A 22,917-nucleotide genomic window follows, 5' to 3' on the forward strand; every position below is an offset into this window, starting at 1 on the left:
AAGTGTCTATATTAGCTATGTTAGCCTACTATCCAAATGACTTCAAAAGTCTTATGTAAGTGTTATAATGAAGGCAACACATGATGTAAGTGTCTAAATTAGCCTACTATCCAAATGACTTTAAAAGTCTTATATAAGTGTTATAATGAAGACAACACATGATGTGTGTAAATTAGCCTACTATCAAAATGACTTTAAAAGTCTTATATAAGTGTTATAATGAAGGCAACACACGATGTAAGTGTGTAAATTAGCCTACTATCCAAATGACTTTAAAAGTCTTATATAAGTGTTATAATGAAGACAACACATGATGTGTGTAAATTAGCCTACTATCCAAATGACTTCAAAAGTCTTATGTAAGTGTTATAATGAAGGCAACACATGATGTAAGTGTCTAAATTAGCCTACTATCCAAATGACTTTAAAAGTCTTATATAAGTGTTATAATGAAGGCAACACATGATGTGTCTAAATTAGCCTACTATCAAAATTATTTTAAAAGTCTTATATAAGTGTTATAATGAAGGCAAGACACGATTTAAGTGTCTATATTAGCTATATTAGCCTACTATCAAAATGACTTTAAAAGTCTTATGTAAGTGTTATAATGAAGGCAACACACGATGTAACTGTCTATATTAGCTATATTAGCCTACTATCAAAATGACTTTAAAAGTCTTATATAAGTGTTATAATGAAGGCAACACATGATGTAAGTGTCTAAATTAGCCTACTATCAAAATGACTTTAAAAGTCTTATATAAGTGTTATAATGACGACAACACATGATGTAAGTGTCTAAATTAGCCTACTATCAAAATGACATTAAAAGTCTTATATAAGTGTTATAATGTTGGCAAGACATGATGTAAGTGTCTATATTAGTTTTATTAGCCTACTATCAAGATTACTTTAAAAGTCTTATACAAGTGTAATAATGAAGGCAACACATGATGTAAGTGTCTAAATTAGCCTACTATCAAAATGACTTTAAAAGTCTTATATAAGTGTTATAATGAAGGCAACACATGATGTGTCTATATTAGCTATATTAGCCTACTATCAAAATGACTTTAAAAGTCTTATATAAGTGTTATAATGAAGGCAACACGTGATGTAAGTGTCTAAATTAGCCTACTATCGAAATGACTTTAAAAGTCTTATATAAGTGTTATAATGAAGGCAACACGTGATGTAAGTGTCTAAATTAGCCTACTATCAAAATGACTTTAAAAGTCTTATATAAGTGTTATAATGTGGGCAAGACATGATGTAAGTGTCTATATTAGCTTTATTAGCCTACTATCAAGATGACTTTAAAAGTCTTATATAAGTGTAATAATGAAGGCAACACATGATGTAAGTGTCTAAATTAGCCAACTATCAAAATGACTTTAAAAGTCTTATATAAGTGTTATAATGAAGACAACACATGATGTAAGTGTCTAAATTAGCCTACTATCAAAATGACATTAAAAGTCTTATATAAGTGTTATAATGTTGGCAAGACATGATGTAAGTGTCTATATTAGCTTTATTAGCCTACTATCAAGATGACTTTAAAAGTCGTATATAAGTGTAATAATGAAGGCAACACATGATGTAAGTGTCTAAATTAGCCTACTATCAAAATGACTTTAAAAGTCTTATATAAGTGTTATAATGAAGGCAACACATGATGTGTCTATATTAGCTATATTATCCTACTATCAAAATGACTTTAAAAGTCTTATATAAGTGTAATAATGAAGGCAACACATGATGTAAGTGTCTGTATTAGCTATATTAGCCTACTATTAAAGGCTGACACAAATCTTCGTTGACAGAAATGTTGTACTTCAATATTTATTCAACACATTTTTGCAACATTGGAAATCATTAGTATAATCGAGGCTTCTTAGAGGGTGAAGTAACTCCTGGAAATGACTGCCTTGAAGTGGCCAAAGGTATAAATGTGTGTGTCCAAGTTTCAGGAAACGTCAGGCTGTCTTCTTCTAATGGATTTATTACAATGTTTGCACGCTGGGTAACGTTTGCTGTGGTCTGGAACAACATGGCACACAAACAACTATCAGAAATGCAGCCAATAGGACATACAGATAATGTGTCATGAGACATGTAAATAAAGGTTAAATACACAGAGGACCAAAGTGAAGGAAATTAAATGAGCTCAAATATAGCTACAAACAAGGCATAATGATGCAATGTGTACATGCAGTTAGCCTAAATAGCATGTTAGCATCCATTAGCAATTAACCAATTAACAGCCCTAAAGAAGGGACGATTGAATATGTTTTAGAGCTGTCAAAGATAATAAGTTACCTATTGGCATTTATCATGTATATTGTCAGGCTTGCCACTGACAGTTTGTTTGTGTTTTAGTTTTTCCTCTGTGTGTGTTTAGTATTTCCTGTCCTCAGTTCCTGTCTGCAATCTTATTTTGGTTCAGTTTCCTGTTTGTCTCCCTGTGTGCTGTTTTCCCTCAGCTGCGGCTGATTGTCATCTGGCCACACCTGTGGTCAATCAGCCCGCTCCTATTTGACCTGCTTTGTTCCTCAGTGCGGGATTATTGTATTGTCTTGTCAATGTCATGTATTGCATGTGGCTTCTGTATTGTCGCTCCTGACCTGTCGTTGCAGTGTAGCGGTAAGCTATATTTGGTCGCTTTGTGTAGCTTACTGTTTTTTGTTCCCTGTTTCCAGGTTTGTTTGTTCATAGCCTAGTTTGTTATCCGCCCACGTGCATGCTTTTTGTTTGTACCCTTTGTTTGGTTTTGTACTAGAATGTTATGTTAAAACCATGTTTCCTTATTGGATGCCCGCCTCCTTCTCTGCATCTTGGGGTTCGTCAACAACTTACTTTGACAATATACCTGCTTTCAAGTAAAACATTTAGAAAAGTTTCCTGTGGTCAATCAGACAAGACAATACAATAATTGCATTTGTTTCCAAATATTGGGCTCTTTTTTCAAGTGATTAATGATTAATCACGATTCATCCAAATGTGAAAGTGTGAATATACTCAAACAAAATTAATCATTTGACCGGCCCCACAACAAGAGGATAGAAAAAAAAAGGAGCTTAATTGACTAAGGCGTGGACTACAATGGCGGACATGCGCACATTTTCAGGACTTATCAATCAATCAATCAATGTTTACTTATATAGCCCTAAATCACTAGTGTCTCAAAGGGCTGCACAAACCACTACGACATCCTCGGTAGGCCCACATAAGGGCAAAGAAAACTCACACCCAGTGGGACGTCGGTGACAATGATGACTATGAGAACCTTGGAGAGGAGGAAAGCAATGGATGTCAAGCGGGTCCAACATGATACTGTGAAAGTTCAATCCATAATGGATCCAACAGAGTCGCGAGAGTCCAGTCCAAAGCAGATCCCAAATATACATCAGCAGGTAACAATAGGTAAGAAAGGTTAGTTTTGCATAATATTGCAAAACCAAAACGTCAGATAATAAGTCTGGTAATTGGTGCCATTTTGCGGTCCTTTTACACACACCGTAATATTACCCCTACGTTGAAGCACAGTGCGTCTGACTACGGTCGTCTTATTGCTCTATGTTCGATCAAGCGGTGCGGCTTCGTAGCTTACCAAAGTCGTACTAAAACATTTTGACAGCTTTTTGTGTAATATTCTATATTCTCAATGAAACATCAAAGTTTTGGTGTTGCTTGCTTACCTGTATTTGAAGTTAAGTTAAAGTACCAATGATTGTCACACACATACTAGATGTGGCGAAATGATTCTCTGCATTTGACCCATCAGCCTTGATCACCCCCTGGGAGGTGAGGGAAGCAGTGGGCAGCAGCAGTGCCGTGCCCGGGATTCATTTTTGGTGATTTAACTCCCAATTCCAACCCTTAATGCTGAGTGCCAAGCAGGGAGGTAATGGGTCACATTTCTATAGTCTTTGGTATGGCTCGGCTGGGGTTTGAACTCACGACCTACCGATCTCAGGGCGGACACTCTAACCCAGTGTTTTTCAAACTTTTTTGAGCCAAGGCACATTTTTGGTGTTGAAAAAACGCGGAGGCACACCACCAGCAGAAATCACCAAAAAACGAAACTCAGTTGACAGTAAAAAGTCGCAATTTTTGGATATGACTTTTAATCATAACCAAGCATGCATGACTATAGCTCTTGTCTCAAAGTAGGTGTACTGTCACCACCTGTCATACCACACCGTGATTTATTTGGACTTTTTTGCTGTTTTCCTGTGTGTAGTGTTTTAGTTCTTGTCTTGTGCTCCTATTTTGGTGGCTTTTTCTCTTTTTTTGGTATTTTCCTGTAGCAGTTTCATGTCTTCCTTTGAGCGATATTTCCCACACATACTTTGTTTTAGCAATCAAGAATATTTCAATAGTTTTTAATCCTTCTTTGTGGGGACATTGTTGATTGTCATGTCATGTTCGGCTGTACTTTGTGGACGCCGTCTCTGCTCCACAGTAAGTCTTTGCTGTCGTCCAGCATTCTGTTTTTGTTCACTTTGTAGCCAATTCAGTTTAAGTACCGTTCTGCATAGCTTCAATGCCTTTTATCAGAGGCACATCACCTTTTGTTTAATTTTGGTTTAAGCATTAAACACCTTTTTACCTGCACACTGCCTCCCGCTGTTTCCGACAACTACAAAACAATTAGCTACCTGCTGCCACCTACTGATATGGAAGAGTATTTCCCGGTTACTCTGCCGATCTTTAGACAGCACCGACACTCAACAACAACACATCATTTGCAAACTTTCATTACCCCAATAGGTGAAATTAGATTATCTCCCACGGCACACTAGACTGTATCTCACGGCACACTAGTGTGGCACGGCACAGTGGTTGAAAAACACTGCTCTTACCACGAGGCCACTGAGTAGGTATGCTAGCATCATCCATTGAACAGGGGGCGTCAACCTGCATTTGGCACGTTTCTCTTTTGTGTGACTGGTCACTATTATCGTTACACCATGCACCACAAAGGTCGGTAAGCACAACCGGAAGTAATACGTGCATTAGGCGCACAATCTGTGACGCTTAGCTGGCATTGTGGCTATGCGGTTGCGTTCTCACGGTGATGCAGGCAAAATAGACACAGCGTAAAGGTAAGGAATGATGATTTGTTTCTACTACAAAAACAGACTAGGAACAAAAACACTTGCACAAGGCACCACAGACAAAACGAACAGAACTGGCATGGGAGCTAGAAGGAACTAAAGGCGCTAGCATGTAAGCTAGGGAAACAAACAAAGGAATAGCGTGGAAGCTAACGAGTACAAAAATACGTTACCACCATCGGGAATAGCGACGTCGCCTGTTGCATCGGACAGCAAACTAGACTGCGAGAGCGAGTAACGAAAAAGCCAGGCTTATAGGCCTACTGAAATGAGATTTTCTTATTTAAACGGGGATAGCAGGTCCATTCTATGTGTCATACTTGATAATTTCGCAATATTGCCATATTTTTGCTTAAAGAATTTAGTAGAGAACATCCACAATAAAGTTCGTAACTTTTGGTGCTAAGAGAAAAGCCCTGCCTCTACCGGAAGTTGCAGACGATGACGTCACATGTTGATGGCTCCTCATATATTCACATTGTTTTTAATGGGAGCCTCCAACAAAAACAACTATTCGGACCCAGAAAACGACAATTTCCCCATTAATATGAGCGAGGATGAAAGATTTGTGTTTGAGGATATTAATAGCGACGGACTAGTAAAAAAACAAAAAAAACGAGTTTAAAAAAAATACGATTGCATTGGGACGGATTCAGATGTTTTTAGACACATTTACTAGGATAATTCTAGGAAATCCCTTATCTTTCTATTGTGTTGCTAGTGTTTTAGTGAGTTTAACAGTACCTGAAAGTCAGCTTTATGGACGGCACAAGCTCAGGTGATATCCGGTAAGAAACGACTTTTTACCTCAATTTTCCCACCGAAAACTGCTGGTTGACATTCGGTAAGGATCCATGTTCGCTTGACCGCGCTCTGATCCATAGTAAAGTTTCACCTCCAGGAACTTTAAACAAGGAATCACCGTGTGTTTGTGTGGCTAAAGGCTAAAGCTTCCCAACTCCATCTTTCTACTTTGACTTCTCCAATATTAATTGAACAAATTGCAAAAGATTCAGCAACACAGATGTCCAAAATACTTTGTAATTATGCCATTAAAGCAGACGACTTTTAGCTGTGTGTGTGCGCAGGGCTCATATTTACTAACAGCCTGTGACGTCACGCGACGTTTTCAAGAAAAAACTCCCGGGAAATTTAAAATTGGAATTTAGTAAACTAAAAAGTCCGTATTGGCATGTGTTGCAATGTTAATATTTCATCATTGATATATAAACTATCAGACTGCGTGCTGGGTAGTAGTGGGTTTCAGTAGGCCTTTAAATACGGACGGTAACTAGGAGGCAGGTGCGCGTCGAAAACAAAAGGCAAGTGACACAAATGCGTATTTATGACTATAGAACAAAACAGGAAGTGCCAACAGGACTACGGAAGACAAACGCTAACAAGATGTGATTTAACAGAACCAAAACCAGAATATGACATGATCATGACACTATCAATTTATATAAGAAAATGAAAGGATTTTAAGGGCGCCTTACAGTCCGACAAAAATACCGCACTATAAATCCAGTGTCCATCAAAATAACGTAACACCAGGCCTGGGTTTGCACGAAGCCTGTGTGCAAACGTGGACCGCCTATTGAGGATCTTTGCTCCACATTCGGCGCGGTTGGACCGATATCAAAATGTTCCGTATCGTACACCATGACCCTGCATGGTACTCCAGTATTTTTCCTCTCCTCATCACGAACGCTGCCCGTGTTCTCCGTCTGACTTCAGCGACCCTCCTTGCCTGCTGGAGCCGGGCCTAGACGTGCGACTCAGTATTCAACACATGCTCTCCGGCAGGCCAAGTAAACAAACTATAGCGACCGCAGGAGGAGTTACACAACGCCAAAGCTCAGGTTTACATCACAAACTCCAGTTTTTTCCCCCTCCTACCTTACCATAATCTCCCCTCTTGATTGCAAAAGGGTTTTGGCGGTTTGTGCGACCGTGTTTGCCACACAAGGAAAACCACATGGTGTGACAACACTTCAGTGTGTTGTGGTCTCTCGTCGACATGCGCCGCCGGCCGCGTCTTTTCTGTTTACCATCGACTGCGGTCACGCCGTACATTAAAAGCCAACGCTGAAACTGGGATTAGTGCGCTAAATGTGCAAGACAGGTGGTTGTGGCTCTCTTTCAATAAAAAAGCAAATGTGGCCTCAAAGAGACGCTTATGTGGTTCACGCTTGCCATGTACGGTACGGTACAGTACAGGCATATGCAGTCAGTCTAGTCTGCTCACGATGGTTAACAAGCACTTCCTGCACAGTGTCAAGGCCGGTGACGCCACGGATCTGTTTGTAATCTCAGTGTGTATGTGTGTGTGTGTGTGTGTGTGTGTGTGTGTGGAAGAAATGTGTTGGGCCTACTGCTTTTTAGGTGTTTACTGTGTGCGATGGCAGCTCATGCGCTCTCTTGGCCTGCTTTACATTTGCCAATTGCTGCTGTGTTTACATCCAGACGGGAAGGAAACGTATAGACCAGTGGTTCTTAACCTGGGTTCGATCGAACCCTAGGGGTTCGGTGAGTCGGCTTCAGGGTTTCGGCGGAGGTCAAAACACAACCGACTCATCGTCTCAATAAAAACGTCTCCCTATCGGTGATTACGGATACGACAACAGCAGAAGTCACACTGATTTGCAGGTGTGTAATTTGTTGTGAGTTTATGCACTGTGTTGGTTTTGTTCTTTGAACAAGGTGATGTTAATTTTGTGCACCAGTAAAAAAACATGGTAACATATTCACCAATAATTATTGTTGCTTATTAACATGCAAATTAGTAACATATTGGCTCTCACCTAGTCATTTTTAAGTAGTTATTAATGCCTTAGGCCTCATTATAACCCTAACCCTCTAACCCTGGCCCTAACCCTAACCAAATAACTCTAAATTTGTTGCGATCCGCTACTTGGATCACCACATATTATTGTTTATACTTCGAGTTGTTGTATCACTCCGTCGTTCTACCCTCTTACTTCCTGTTTAGTCAGTCACCATGGTTACTCATTGATCCCACCTGCTAATCACGGTTTCTGCACACCTGTCACTTTGATTACTTCCCTATTTAAGCCCGTCCCTTTTCATTATTCTTTCTGGGTTCATGATTTGCTTTTCACGCAACAAGTTACGCCTGCAATACTTTCATGTATATATGTTCTCGCTAAGCTTTTCACGCTAGCCATTGTTCATTCCAGTTCTCATGCTGAAGGTTTTGTTTTCTCTTTTGTGCCTACGGGTCAGTTTAGTTTGCATTTTGTATCACCTATGTCAGGCTAGTCCCTGACAGTTTTGGTTTATGTCTTAGTTTTTCCTCTGCATTTGTCTTTAGTTCCTGTCAGCACTCTTATTTTGGTTCTGTTTCCTGTTTGTCTCTCTGAGTGCTGTGTAACCCTCAGCTATGGCTGATTGGCACCTGGCCACACCTGGGATCAATCAGCCAGCCACTATTTAAGACCTGTTTTCTCCTCCAGTCAGGGATGGATTATTGTCGTGTCAATGTCATTTTCTACTTGTCATTCATACTGGTCGTGTGAATGCAGCGTATCGGTAAGCTATATTTGGTAGATGTTTTGTAACTTACTGTTTTTTGTTCCCTGCTTCCGATTAGTTTGTTCATAGCCCTTAGTTTGTTATATCTGCCCATGTGCGTGCTTTTTGTTTGTACCCTTTTGGTTTTATTTTTGTCTTAGTATCTTTATTAAATCATGTTTACTTACCAAATGCCTGCCTCCTTCTCTGCATCTTGGAGTTCGTCGCCAAATAACCATGACAACCTAGTTCTCATACTATCATCTTTGGTTTCCTTTTGTTAGCTCCAGTGTTTTGTTTCTTAGATCCTTGTTGTATAATAAATTTTTTCAATTTTGATGCATCCTCGAGGGAATCGAACCCGGTACCACGATGCCACACAGGCGTAACAAAATTAAGTCTTTGTTACTTAGAATATGTTCCCCTAGTTTCCAAAAACCTCTACATTAAGTCTGTGTTACTTAGAATATGTTCGCTATACTAAAGTGTTACCAAAAACACATAACTTTGTCATGAATTAAAAAAAATATATATATATGTATATGTATATTTTTCACTAAGAAGGGTTCGATGAATGTGCATATGAAACTAATGGGGTTCGGCACCTCCAACAAGGTTAAGAACCACTGGTATAGATCTTTATCTCTGGAGCTAAAAGCAACTATAAAGTCAAACTGTACCATCAAGGGTTTTTTTTATAGCAGAATAAGCAATGAACAACCAACCAGAAGAAAATAGCTGTGTTATTGTGACATCTTGGTGGCATTCTGGTGACAAGTTGTTCTCTCGTGGGTGCAGCGAAGATGGACACAGCGTGAGGTAGGAATAATAATTCATTTATACTAACCTAAACAGACCAAGACCCAAAAACACTTGCTCGAAGGCACTAACAAACAAAACAGAAAGCGCTAGCATGAGGTAGAGACAAACAACTGAAATAGCATGGAAGCTAATGTACACGAAGGTAGTTACCACAATGCTGGAAAGAGCGACGTCAACTGTAGCGTGAAGCAAACAAGAGTCCAAGAAAGAATGTCAAAGGCGGTCTTAAATAGGGAGATAACTAATCAAGGGCAGGTGCGCGTGATCAAAGGAGAGACAGGTGACACTAAATGGGTAACTATGACAACGGAACAAAACCAGGGAGTGCCACAAAGAACTGAGGAAGACAAATACTAGACAGAATGTGATAACAAACGGAACCAAAACCAGAATATGCCATGATCCAAGACGTGGATCATGACAGTTATGAGATATAATATTACACCTTTTGTCTTTAGGTTTTATTTTATGTGTTATTTTTATGTTATTATTCTGGCCCTGCGATGAGGTGGAGACTTGTCCAGGGTGTACGCCGCCTTCCGCCCGATTGTAGCTAAGATAGGCACCAGCGCCCCCCGCAACCCCAAAGGGAATAAGTGGTAGAAAATGGATGGATGGATGGATGGGTCATTATTCTGTTGGCATAAGTTTAACTTCCTGTAAAAAATGAAAAACAACATCCATTTTATTAAGAAGTTGGTTGAATGTCCACTAGGGTGGACAAATTGCGTTAGAGCAGTGGTTCTCAACCTTTTTTCAGTGATGTACCCCCCGTGAACATTTTTTTTTTAATTCAGGTACCTCCTAATCAGAGCAAAGCATTTTTGGTTGAAAAAAAGAGATAAAGAAGTAAAATAGAGCACTATGTCATCAGTTTATGATTGATTAAATTGCATAACAGTGCAAAATATTGCTAATTTGTAGTGGTCTTTCTTGAACTATTTGGAAAAAAAGATACAAAAATGACTAAAAACTTGTTGAAAAATACACAAGTGATTCAATTATAAAAATAAAGATTTCTACACATAGAAGTAATAATCAACTTAAAGTGCCCTCTTTGGGGATTGTAATAGAGATCCATCTGGATTCATGAACTTAATTCTAAACATTTCTTCACACAAAAAAAGAAATCTTTAACATCAATATTTATGGAACATGTCCACAAAAAAAAATCTAGCTGTCAACACTGAATATTACATTGTTGCATTTCTTTTCACAGTTTATGAACTTACATTAATATTTTGTTAAAGTATTATTCAATAAATATTTTTATAAAGGATTTTTGAATTGTTGCTATTTTTAAAATATTTTTTTAAAATCTCACGTACTCCTTGGCATACCTTCAAGTACCCCCAGGAGTACGCGTACCCCCATTTGAGAACCACTGCATTAGAGCACAGGTGTCAAACCAGCCACATAATTTCACACGGCCTGTTAAAGCCTGCAAGTAATATGCGTCATTTAAGTAGTTTATCTTTTCTTTCTATATATCTCCATTTTGGAAGAAAAAATGGTAACACTTTCGTATGGGGAATATATCCCCCATTAATTAGTTGCTTATTGACATGCAAATTAGTAACATATTGGCTCTTAATTAGTCATTATTAAGTACTTATTAATGCCTTTTTCTGCATGGCCTTATTATACAACCAGTAAGCCATTAACTAAGAGTCTTCTCTCAATAACCGCAGAATTATTGCTTACTAGTAACCCTAACCCTAACCCTTAAATGATCCCCTAGTGTCCACATAACTGTAAATTAAGTATTTCTTACTTAGAATATGTTCCCCATTTTAAAGTGTTACAGAAAAAAATAAATGTACTGCATGCAGCTACATATCTTTTAAACTTAAATATGATGTAATAATGCAACAATATAATATTATCATCCATCCATCCATTTTCTACCACTTGCGGTGGGTGCTGGAGCACATCCCAGCTGCATTTGGGCGGTAGGCGGGGTACACCCTGGACAAGTTGCCACCTCATCGCAGGGCCATGCGTTTTGGTTAAAATAAATATGAATACTTTAATAACGGCTTTACTTATTTTCATGCGATTTATCCATCAAGTAGTACACAGTAAAAATAACAATAGATAATGGGGCGGTATAGCTCGGTTGGTAGAGTGGCCATGCCAGCAACTTGAGGGTTCCAGGTTCGATCCCCGCTTCCACCATCCTAGTCACTGCCGTTGTGTCCTTGGGCAAGACACTTTACCCACCTGCTCCCAGTGCCAGCCACACTGGTTTAAATGGAACTTAGATATTTGGTTTAACTATGTAAAAGTGCTTTGAGTCACTAGAGAAAAGCGCTATATAAATATAATTCACTTCACTTATTGTGTTAAAAAAACCCTGGCTATTCAACTGCCAGACTTTTACCGTAAAATGGTGGCACCGTTTTTCTATTTACAGAAATACGACGTAAAAAACATTGTCAAAATTACGATAAAATTGTGCCTTAGTGCAAAAAAAACAAAAAAACTGGCTGCAGTCGCTAGAATTTTACCATAAAAGACCGTGGTACTGTATTTCCATTAACAATAATACACTGTAAAAACAACAACCCAAGATTCTGCAGTAGAACAAACAAACTGTCAACTCAGTTTGAATTTTACTGTAAAAACAGTAGTACAATTTTTTACCATTTACAGTAACATGCGGCAAAAAAACACCCTCCATTTTACGGGAAAATTCTGGTAACTGAGCTGCAGGTTTTACAACAAAAAAAAAACGTAGCTTAGTCGTCAGAATTTCACGATAAAATACTGAGTTATTGTTTTTTCCATTTACAAATACACACTGTAAAAACAACAACTATAGATTGTACTATAAAAAAAACTGTCAGCTTAGCCGCTATTTTACTGTAGAAACAGTGGTAGCATTTTTCAATTTACAGTAAAATACTGTAAAAAAAAAAAACATTTTGGTAACTGAGTGGTAGAAAATTGGCAGCTTATTTGCTAGAATTTTACGATAAAAAACGTTACCGTTTTTCCATTTACTGAAAGACTCAGTAGAAACAACAGCCATAGATTGTACAATAAAAAACTAGCAGTTTAGTTGCCACAAAAAAACAGTGGTGCCATTTTTTCATTTACCGTACAGTTTGTGGTAAAATTCTGGCGACTGTGCTGCCAGTTTTTACTGCAAAATGTACAAATGTTTTGTTACCGTGTAAGTAAAAAAAAATTACAACTAAATGCATAGGGAACTGAGTAACAATATCCTGAGGCAAATCCTTATACATGTATATTCATGAATTATTTACTATTACAAGCGGCCCTCTGAGGGAAGCCATAACTGCGACGTGGCCCTAAATCACACCCCTGCGTTGGAGGTTTAATTAATGAAATACGTTTGAAAGAAAAATGATTGAAATAAGATTTGGTGAACACTAAACAAAATTGTATGGGTAGTATCCAAACATATGCTCATATTTTATTATATGTCCACTACTGTTAAATGTGTCGCAACAATGAAACCTTTTTGAAACATGATTGGATTAATTTCCACAAGATTTTGCTCCATTCTAATTACAAACACATTTACATGCTATTCAAATAAATGAATGGACTTGCAGCTAAATGACTGCTGATTGAGTATTTTACAACAAAGTAGCAGGAATACTATACATTAGGGCTGTGAATCTTTGGGTGTCCCACGATTCGATTCAATGTTGATTCTTGGGGTCACGATTTGATAATATATCGATTTTTTAGATTCAATTCAATTCTCGATTCAAAAACGATATTTTAACGATTCTGTATTAATTCAATACATAGGATTTCAGCAGGATCTACCCCAGTCTGCTGACATGCTAGCAGAGTAGTAGATTTGAAAAAAAAAAACTTTTATAATTGTAAAGGATAATGTTTATCAACTGATTGCAATAATGTACATTTTTTTTGAACTATTAAATGAACCAAAAATATGACTTATTTTATCGTGAAAACATTGGACACAGTGTGTTGTCAAGCTTATGAGATGCGATGCAAGTGTAAGCCACTGTGACACTATTTTTTTTATTTTTATAAATGTTTAATGATAATGTCAATGAGGGATTTTTAATCACTGCTAGGCTGAAATTATAACTAATATTGATACTGTTGTTGATAATATTCATTTTTGTTTCACTACTTTTGGTTTGTTCTGTGTCGTGTTTGTGTCTCCTCTCAATTGCTCTGTTTGTTGCAGTTCTGAGTGTTGCTGGGTCAGGTTTGGTTTTGGAATTGGATTGCATTGTTATGGTATTGCTGTGTAGCAGGTTTGTTGGATTCATTTAAAAAAAAAAAAATCAAGAAAAAAAAAATCGATTTTTAAAAAATGAGAATCGATTCTGAATCGCACAACATAAACGATTCGATTCATATTGGAATCAATTTTACCCCACACCCCTACTATACATAATAATTAGAATATAGCCAGCGACGCATGATGTCCAATTTAGTGGACACAAGATTATTCGAAATTTCCTCAAATCCCCAAATCAATGCTGAGAGATTTGAACAATAAATTAATCCTTAGTTGGACCTCAAAAGTGTTGCATTCGGAGAAAGCAGCTTTTTAAATAGACCCTTGTGCATCAAAGGGTCAAAATGATAAAACGGTATTTTTTCAAGCAACACTCATAAAAGAGCATAAAATGTAATGTAGGGAACAATGTGTAGCAAATATATTTCTAAGGCAATTCTGCATGGCTGCATATGAAGGCTTCATGTTATGAACCATTTTATGGCCTCCAGGATGAAATGTCATTGGAGAAAGATACTGGAGGTATGCAACATGTTCCCACCGGAATTTAGTAGGAAATTGTACATAAAGTTAAGCACTGCTTTGCTCCAACTCAACTATTTACCATCACTGTGCATGCACAATAATTCAACTTAATACATACATTTTTGTCATGAATAAGGAAAATTGCGGACATGCTTAACTAAAAACCTTATCAATGTTGTGAAACATTCATGTATTATATATTTTAATGCATTCTGGGTGGAGTTGTATGTGCGTACTGGTTGTTGTAAAAAAAAAAAAAAAATCAACAACACCCATCTGTCCTCATTTTTAACCGCAGCGAGACAAGGAAGAATAGCTCATTTTAATGAACTGGGAATGTTTGTTTGACCACAAAATGAATCACTTGTCGTTCGTGTGCGTGCGTGCGTGTGAGCATGTGTGTGTCTCTGCATGTGAGTGTGTGTGTGTGTTTATAAATACCCTGTATGTATCGGACACAAGGAAACATTCCGGCACCCCTGGGCCTCTGGAAGGATCGTCGTTCACCAGGTAAGTGTCTGTAGCCTGGAGGAAAAAGAACATACAAAAATAAGGACATTGAATTTGATGTTGTGACATGGTTATACAATAAAACGTACACAATTTCTGAATAAATCTGATATTTTATATTTTCATTATGAATAACAAATTGATAATTTTTTATCAATCCGGCCTTTATTATTATTTATTTATTTGTTTATAATAGAAAAGCGTTATATAACATCTAAACCATTTTTATTATTATTATTATTTATCCATTCATCCATTTTCTACCTCTTATTCCCTTCAGAGTTGCGGGGGGCGCTGGAGCTTATCTCAGCTACAATCGGGTGGAAGGCGGGGTACAGCCTGGACAAGTCGCCACCTCATCACAGGGCCAACACAGATAGACAGACAACATTCACACTCACATTCACACACTAGGGCCAATTTAGTGTTGCCAATCATTATCCATCCATCCATCCATCATCTTCCGCTTATCCGAGGTCGGGTCGCGGGGGCAGCAGCCTAAGCAGGGAAACCCAGACTTCCCTCTCCCCAGCCACTTCGTCTAGCTCTTCCCGGCGGATCCCGAGGCGTTCCCAGGCCAGCCGGGAGACATAGTCTTTCCAACGTGTCCTGGGTCTTCCCCGTGGCCTCCTACCAGCTGGACGTGCCCTAAACACATCCCTAGGGAGGCGTTCGGGTGGCATCCTGACCAGATGCCCGAACCACCTCATCTGGCTCCTCTCGATGTGGAGGAGCAGCGGCTTTACGTTGAGCTCCTCCCGGATGGCAGAGCTTCTCACCCTATCTCTAAGGGAGAGCCCCGCCACCCGGCGGAGGAAACTCATTTCGGCCGCTTGTACCCGTGATCTTATCCTTTCGGTCATGACCCAAAGCTCATGACCATAGGTGAGGATGGGAACGTAGATCGACCGGTAAATTGAGAGCTTTGCCTTCCGGCTCAGCTCCTTCTTTACCACAATCATTATTATTATAGCAATTTTGACAAAAAGGAGTCGCGTGACACGGCTCCGACCAGCAGGGGCGCTGTTGAATCAGTCTGCTTTTTTGTCGTCAAAAGAGGAAGAAAACAAACGCAGCTGTGAAATCATCAGACAGCATTATTCTGTGCAACACTACTAGCATGGAAACAGGAGTTCAGAATATCAAGAAAGATTTCATATATTTTTACAAAAAACAATTCATCAATGTTGAATGCCTAATGGAAATACGTGATTTTGTTGATTGAAATTCACCTCTTTTTGAGTAGAAATTGCATCAAAAACAATGAGGCATGATAATTTGTAGAAAATATTAAAGTAGGGAAATTTGTTGGAAAATATCCAAACCCTATAAACCAGTGGTTCTCAAGCTTCAGACAACATTTGATTCTCCAACTACCACAATAATGAAAAACATTAACATACAGTAACGCAGTAGGTCTAAGTAATTATCAAAAACAAGAAAAAGGTTGTATTTAATAAGAATACGTAATATGTTTGGCCACTGTAACATTACACACATTTTAAACAGTAACACTGTGTTGTAGTAGTAAGTTAAGTGATTCTTTGGTGTACCACTAGATGGAGCCCACGTACCAGTGTTTGAGAATCACTACCATAAGCGATTTGGATGTCATATTGATGCTGTTGTTGGATCAATATGAAATTCAAGGCCCGGGGGCCAGATCTGGTCCATCACATTGTTTAATGTGGCCTGTAAAAGCCTGGAAATAGCGTGTGTCAATAAAGTACCTAATTTTTCCTACTAAACATACCGCTATCTGTTCTTTCAATTTTGAAAGAAGTCGTGGAAACTTTAATATTATCTGGATATGCAGCAAATATTTTAGTAGAGGGATAGATAGTACTTTATTGATTCCTTCAGGAGAATTCCTTCAGGAAAATTAAAATTTGCATATTTTTCGAACATGTTTTTGTCAAATTGAAATAGATACCTCAACGCTTGTCACCCTGACATGTAAAATGTAATTTTACATTAAAAAAAAAACATAATAAAATGCATTGAGGATTGTGTAATAATATAATGTCCGACACCGATACGATCATCCATTAGTGAGATTGACTGATACAACATTTTTAAGTTTAATTATATTTATAGTTAGTGTTGTTGACAGTTTACCAATATCAACACGATATGAACTAGTATTTATTCTCTGTTTTTAGCTTCAATTGTTGGTCCTAAACAAAGTCAATTGTACACAATAACTAAAGAATACCAAATATTTTGTTTCCACAAATTCTTTGAATTTGTAAACAGTAACAAAAACAAGCTTAGCCATTAGCATGGCTCCTCCTGCTTGCTCTTGATGTGTAACATCGTCCTCCAGTGATAATGGTACTTAATAAAACTAAGAAGATACAAAGAAATGCAGTATTTTGCCGTAACGGAGGTGTTTATTGTTGACTTAGAAAGTGGTACAACACTGTGTAAGGCCATACATACATATATATATATATATATATCTATATATATATATATATAGATATATATATATATATATGTGTATGTACGTATGGCCTTACACAGTATATATATATATATATATATATATATATGTACGTATGGCCTTACACAGTATATATATATATATAATATATATATATATATATATATATATATATATATATATATATATATATATATATATATATATATATATATATATATATATATATGTGTATGTATGTATGGCCTTACACAGTGTTGTACCACTTTCTAAGTCAACAATAAACACCTCCGTTACGGCAAAATACTCCATTTCTTTGTATCTTCTTATTCTTATATTGTATACATTGTAGCGTCCCGGAAGAGTAAGTGCTGCACGGGATTCTGGGTATTTGTTCTGTTGTGTTTATGTTGTGTTACGTTGTGGATGTTCTCCCGAAATGTGTTTGTCATTCTTGTTTGGTGTGGGTTCCCAGTGTGGCGCATATTTGTAACAGTGTTAAAGTTGTTTATACGGCCACCATCAGTGTGACCTGTTTGGCTGTTGACCAAGTATGCATGTATTCACTTGTGTGTGTGAAAAGCCATAGATATTATGTGATTGAGCCGGCACACAAAGGCAGTGCCTTTAAGGTCTATTGGCGCTCTGTACTTTACCCTTCCGTACAGCGGCGTTTTAAAAAGTAAAAAATTTGACGTTTTGAAACCGATACTGATAATTTCCGATATTTCATTTTAAAGTATTTATCGGCCGATATTATAGGACATCTCTAATAAAATATGACATAAAGTACATACAAAATCAAAAGAATATTAATTAGTGGGTGCGACCTGTATACCAGTGCGCGCTATAGTCTGGAAAATACGGTATTTATTGTTCTAATCAGCCTGACCTAAGCCTAAGGCAGGCCTGGGCAATTATTTTGACTCGGGGGCCAAATTTAGAGAAACAAATGTGTCTGGGGGCCGGTATATCTATTTCTAGAAACACTAATACAAAATCTCACAATAATGTCTGATTGAAACAGACCGCCTTAAAAAACGTAATTGAATTTAAAAAATGTTGTATTAGATGAGACACCCAGAAAGTACATGAAAATAATGTGGGATTTACGATATTAATTATGAAGAATACAACACTGAATATTGACAACATATGAACGTCACACCCTTACTCCATCCACATATTTTACAAGCAAGCGAAACTCAACAAAAAATGCAACAAACACAGTGAAATATGAACGCCAAGGTTAAAAAAAAAAAACACCCACAATCTGATATATCACTAAGCTTTAGAACTTTGTTGTAAAAATCTCCTTTTGCGTCTGTCCTGACATCTGCATTTGAGGCTCTAAATTCTGTGGAAACGTTCTCCACCCACACTGCTTGGTGCCTCACCTGAGCTGCTGTGACTTACATTACCATAGTAACTAATTAGTTGACCATAGTAACTTGTATATCATGCAGATTCCAACCATTGAAATACTTAGTATAGTTGAAAACTTCCGATCATTACAAAACATCACTTCACATCATAATGGCAGCTACAGTTTCCACCTTAAAAATGTAAAAAAAAATGATTTGGGAATGTGCGGCATGCCAGGTCTGGCCTAAGGTCTATATGTAAAATAAATCGCAATTGTGATTAACACATTTTTCTATCATTTGACAAGGATGTAAATTGGAAGCAGGTGTGATATAATAATTGAACACGATTAAAGGCCTACTGAAACCCACTACTACCCACCACGCAGTCTGATAGTTTATATATCAATGATGAAATATGAACATTGCAACACATGCCAATACGGCCTTTTTAGTTTACTAAATTACAATTTTAAATTTCCCCGGAGTTTCGTCCTGGAAAGGTTGTCGCTTTTAGGAAGTATGAGCGCTGCGCACACACACAGCTAAATGTCGTCTGCTTTAACGGCATAATTACACAGTATTTTAGACATCTGTGTTGCTGAATCTTTTGTAATTTATTCAATTAATATTGGAGAAGTCACAGTAGAAAGATGGAGTTGGGAAGCTTTAGCCTTTAGCCACACAAACACACGGTGATTCCTTGTTCAAAATTCCTGGAGGTGAAACGTTACTATGGATCAGAGCGTGGTCAAACGAGCATGAATCAAGACGGAATGTCAACCAGCAGGTTTCGGTGAGAAAATTGTGGTTAAAAAGTCAGTTCTTACCGGAAAAAAGCTGAGCTGCCGTCGACTCCCCTGAGACACTACGCGTCAAGACACCCGTGGATACACCCTTCCGACTATCAGGTACTATTAAACTCACTAAAACACTAGCAACACAATAGAAAGATAAGGTATTTCCCAGAATTATCCTATTAAAGGTGTCTAAAAACATTGGAATTCGTCCCAATCGCGTTTTTTTCTTCTTCAAGTCCGTCGCTATCAATATCCTCAAACACGAATCTTTCATCCTCGCTGAAATTAATGGGGAAATTGTCGTTTTCTCGGTCCGAATAGCACTTTTTGTTGAAGGCTCCCATTATAAACAATGTGAATATGTGAGGAGCCCCCACACTTGCGACGTCATCGTCTGCGACTTCCGGTAGAGGCAGGGCTTTTGTCTTAGCACCGAAAGTTGCGAATTTTATCGTGGATGTTCTCTACTAAATCCTTTCAGCAAAAATATGGCAATATCGCGAAATGATCAAGTATGACACATAGAATGGACCTGCTATTCCCGTTTGAATAATAACATCTCATTTCAGTAAGCCTTTAAAATCAGGAGTAAGACTACCAATTCAATGTTAATATTTGAGTGGGAACCGGGCCCATGTGTAGTGGAAAAGTCGGGCCCCAAAGTCGAAAAGGTCAAGAACCCCTTCTCTAAGCAAAGAAGCCACAGTATGTGTATAAGCACAGCTGTGTACGCGTGCACCCAGCGAGCTTCATTCGTATTGTAATTCAAGCAAGGCAGGGTTCTGGCAGAGCCCGGAGCTGTGAAATGGGCTCTTCTCACAGTTCTGCCGTTGATTGGATCAAGCTATCCCTCTCTGTTTAGCCGAAGGGAGCCCAAATCCCACACCGCTCTACCAAATCCTATTTCATTTCACAACTTTAACGGATAAAAAAGTAAACAAGCACTTCTGTGCCAGGCCCGGGACCCCGTGACACATTTATTCAGCAGGAAGACGAGCAGGGAGAAGATAAAAAACACTGTTTCATATATTTAAATGCCTACAATCTGACCAAAAAAAACCTAAAATATAAAATCACCTGCACTCCGTTCCACACATGAGCGTACACGTGCATGCCACTTCCACAGATGCACGGACACAAACCCCATAATAAGAGCCAGACGCTGGCAAACCGTGGAGCTCTGAGTTGTGGCGAAAACAAAGGCTATTCATATCCTTCGCAATGAGAGGCCTTTGCGGCTAACGCTCCCATTACACCCCCCCACCCCCCATGCCCCCCCGCTTGCCGTTTTATTACGGATAATCTGCAACTCGCAAACCTTCCATTTTTCTGCCATTGTGTGATTTCTAATCATCTTTATTAGTCCATAAACATTGCTTCAGGGGGAAACACACTGCCTATTGTTGGAGCCTACTCTGTGGCACTCCTCTGCCAGGACACGCGTGTCTTGCATCGGATTGGCCGCCTGAATCCGTGGCACCTGTGCGAGGAGTTTGACGCCAGCCAAACAAAGCGCGGCGCGTCAGGTGTGGTCTGCCGTGTCCCGATTGGCTCTTGCCGGCCAGAGACAAGGTCAGGTGCACGAGCGAGCCTCGTCTGATTGGCTGACAGGCGAGCCAAAGCGGTGACATCCAGAGAGATGTTTCCCATTGGCCGCCGTGGCTCGTTGGGATGATTAATGTGGCTCCGGGTATGTGGGTGGCACTGTGACAACTGGCTGTAAGTGGGAATGCATGTGCGGGGGAACATCATTTTTAAAACATGAGAACAGGGGTGTCAAACTCTTTTCATTGAGCGCCACGTCGCAGTTATGGTTGCCCTGAGATGGCCGCTTGTAACAGTGAATAATATATACAGTGGGGCAAAAAAGTATTTAGTCAGCCACCGATTGTGCAAGTTCTGACAGAGGTCTGTAATTTCCATCATAGGTACGCTTCAACTGTGAGAGACGGAATGTGAAAAAAAAAATCCAGGAATTCACATTGTAGGAATTTCAAAGATTTTAACAAAAATTCAACTCAATACTTTGTAATATAACCTTTGTTGGCAATAACAGAGGTCAAATGATTACTATAGGTCTTTATCAGGTTTGCACACGCAGTAGCTGGTATTTTGGCCCATTCCTCTATGCAGATCTTCTCGAGAGCAGTGATGTGTTAGGGCTGTCGCCGAGCAACACGGACTTTCAACTCCCTCCACAGATTTTCTATGGGGTTGAGGTCTGGAGACTGGCTAGGCCACTCCAGGACTTTTAAATGCTTCTTACGGAGCCACTACTTCGTTGCCCGGGCGGTGATGAAAATTACAGAACTCTGTCATCATTTTAAGTGGGAGAACTTGCACAATCAGTGGCTGACTAAATACTTTTTTGCCCCACTGTAAATATTCATGTCTAATTGTCTCATTAGATTGTAACACAATTGCCTATGCATTTGATTATCTATATATTTAAAATAGAAGTCAGGGTGATTAACCGTATTTCTTGGACTATAAATGCTTCAATTTTTTCAAAATAGTGCACCTATTGTACGTAATAATTTTGGTAGTTATTACCGACCCCAAAGCTATTTTACATGGTAGATGGTGTAATAATAAGTGTGACCAGTAGATGGCAGCCACACATAAGAAATATGTGTAGACTGCAAGATGACAGCAGTAAACAACACCAAAAAATTTAAATGTTCCATTGAGAATATGGAACATTACACACGGCACTTAAAACTCTATCAAAAATAATTTAGTACAACTTTGGTAAGCTACAAAGCCGCATCGCTTGATGGAACGCGGAGCATTCTGGCTACCATATTCAGACGTACTGTGCTTCAACGTAGGGGTACTAATACGGTGTGTGTATAACGTCCGCAAAATGGCACCTATTAGGAGACACTTTATCTGGCATTTTGTATGCAAAATCCTCTTTTTTACCTTCTGGAGATGGGAGCCACACATAAGAGATACGTGTAGACTGCAAGGTGACGCCAGTAAACAACACCAAAACTTTAAATGTTCCATTGAGAATATAGAACATTACACATGGCAAAATATTTTAGTACGACTTTGGTAAGCTATGAAGCCGCACCACTTGATGGAACGCGGAGCATTCTGGCTACCATAGTCAGACGTACTGTGCTTCACCGTAGGGGTACTAATATGGGTGTGTATAAAGTCTGCAAAATGACACCTATTAGGAGACACATTATCTGGCGTTTATTATGCAAAACCCACTTTTCTACCTTCTGTAGATGGCAGTCACACATAACATATACGTGTAGACTGCAAGATGACGGCAGTAAACAAAACCAAAACTTTAAATGTTCCATTGAGAATGTAGAGCATTACACATGGCAAAATTCTGGCAAAATATTTGAGTACGACTTTAGTAAGCTACGAAGCCGCATCACTTGATGGAACGTGGAGCATCACGGCTACCATAGTCAGACGTACTGTGCTTCAATGTAGGGGTACTAATATGTTGAGTGTATAAGGTCCGCAAAATAGGAGACACATTATCTGGGGTAATATTTTAGTACGACTT

At 38.6% G+C, this 22,917-nt stretch overlaps 1 protein-coding gene across 3 annotated transcripts in view; it reads right to left on the reverse strand.

Moving 5' to 3' along the window:
• LOC133558893 (nuclear factor 1 X-type-like) overlaps positions 1–22,917 on the reverse strand; it is a 266,583-nt gene that overhangs the window by 217,479 nt on the left and 26,187 nt on the right. For all 3 annotated transcript variants that reach the window (XM_061910063.1, XM_061910071.1, XM_061910123.1), the window contains exon 2: positions 14,704–14,787. In XM_061910063.1, coding sequence (XP_061766047.1) covers positions 14,704–14,787 — 84 coding nt within the window. The remainder of the gene's footprint in view (positions 1–14,703; positions 14,788–22,917) is intronic.

This window comes from Nerophis ophidion, linkage group LG01, assembly GCF_033978795.1.
Source record: "Nerophis ophidion isolate RoL-2023_Sa linkage group LG01, RoL_Noph_v1.0, whole genome shotgun sequence".
NCBI lineage: Eukaryota > Metazoa > Chordata > Actinopteri > Syngnathiformes > Syngnathidae > Nerophis > Nerophis ophidion.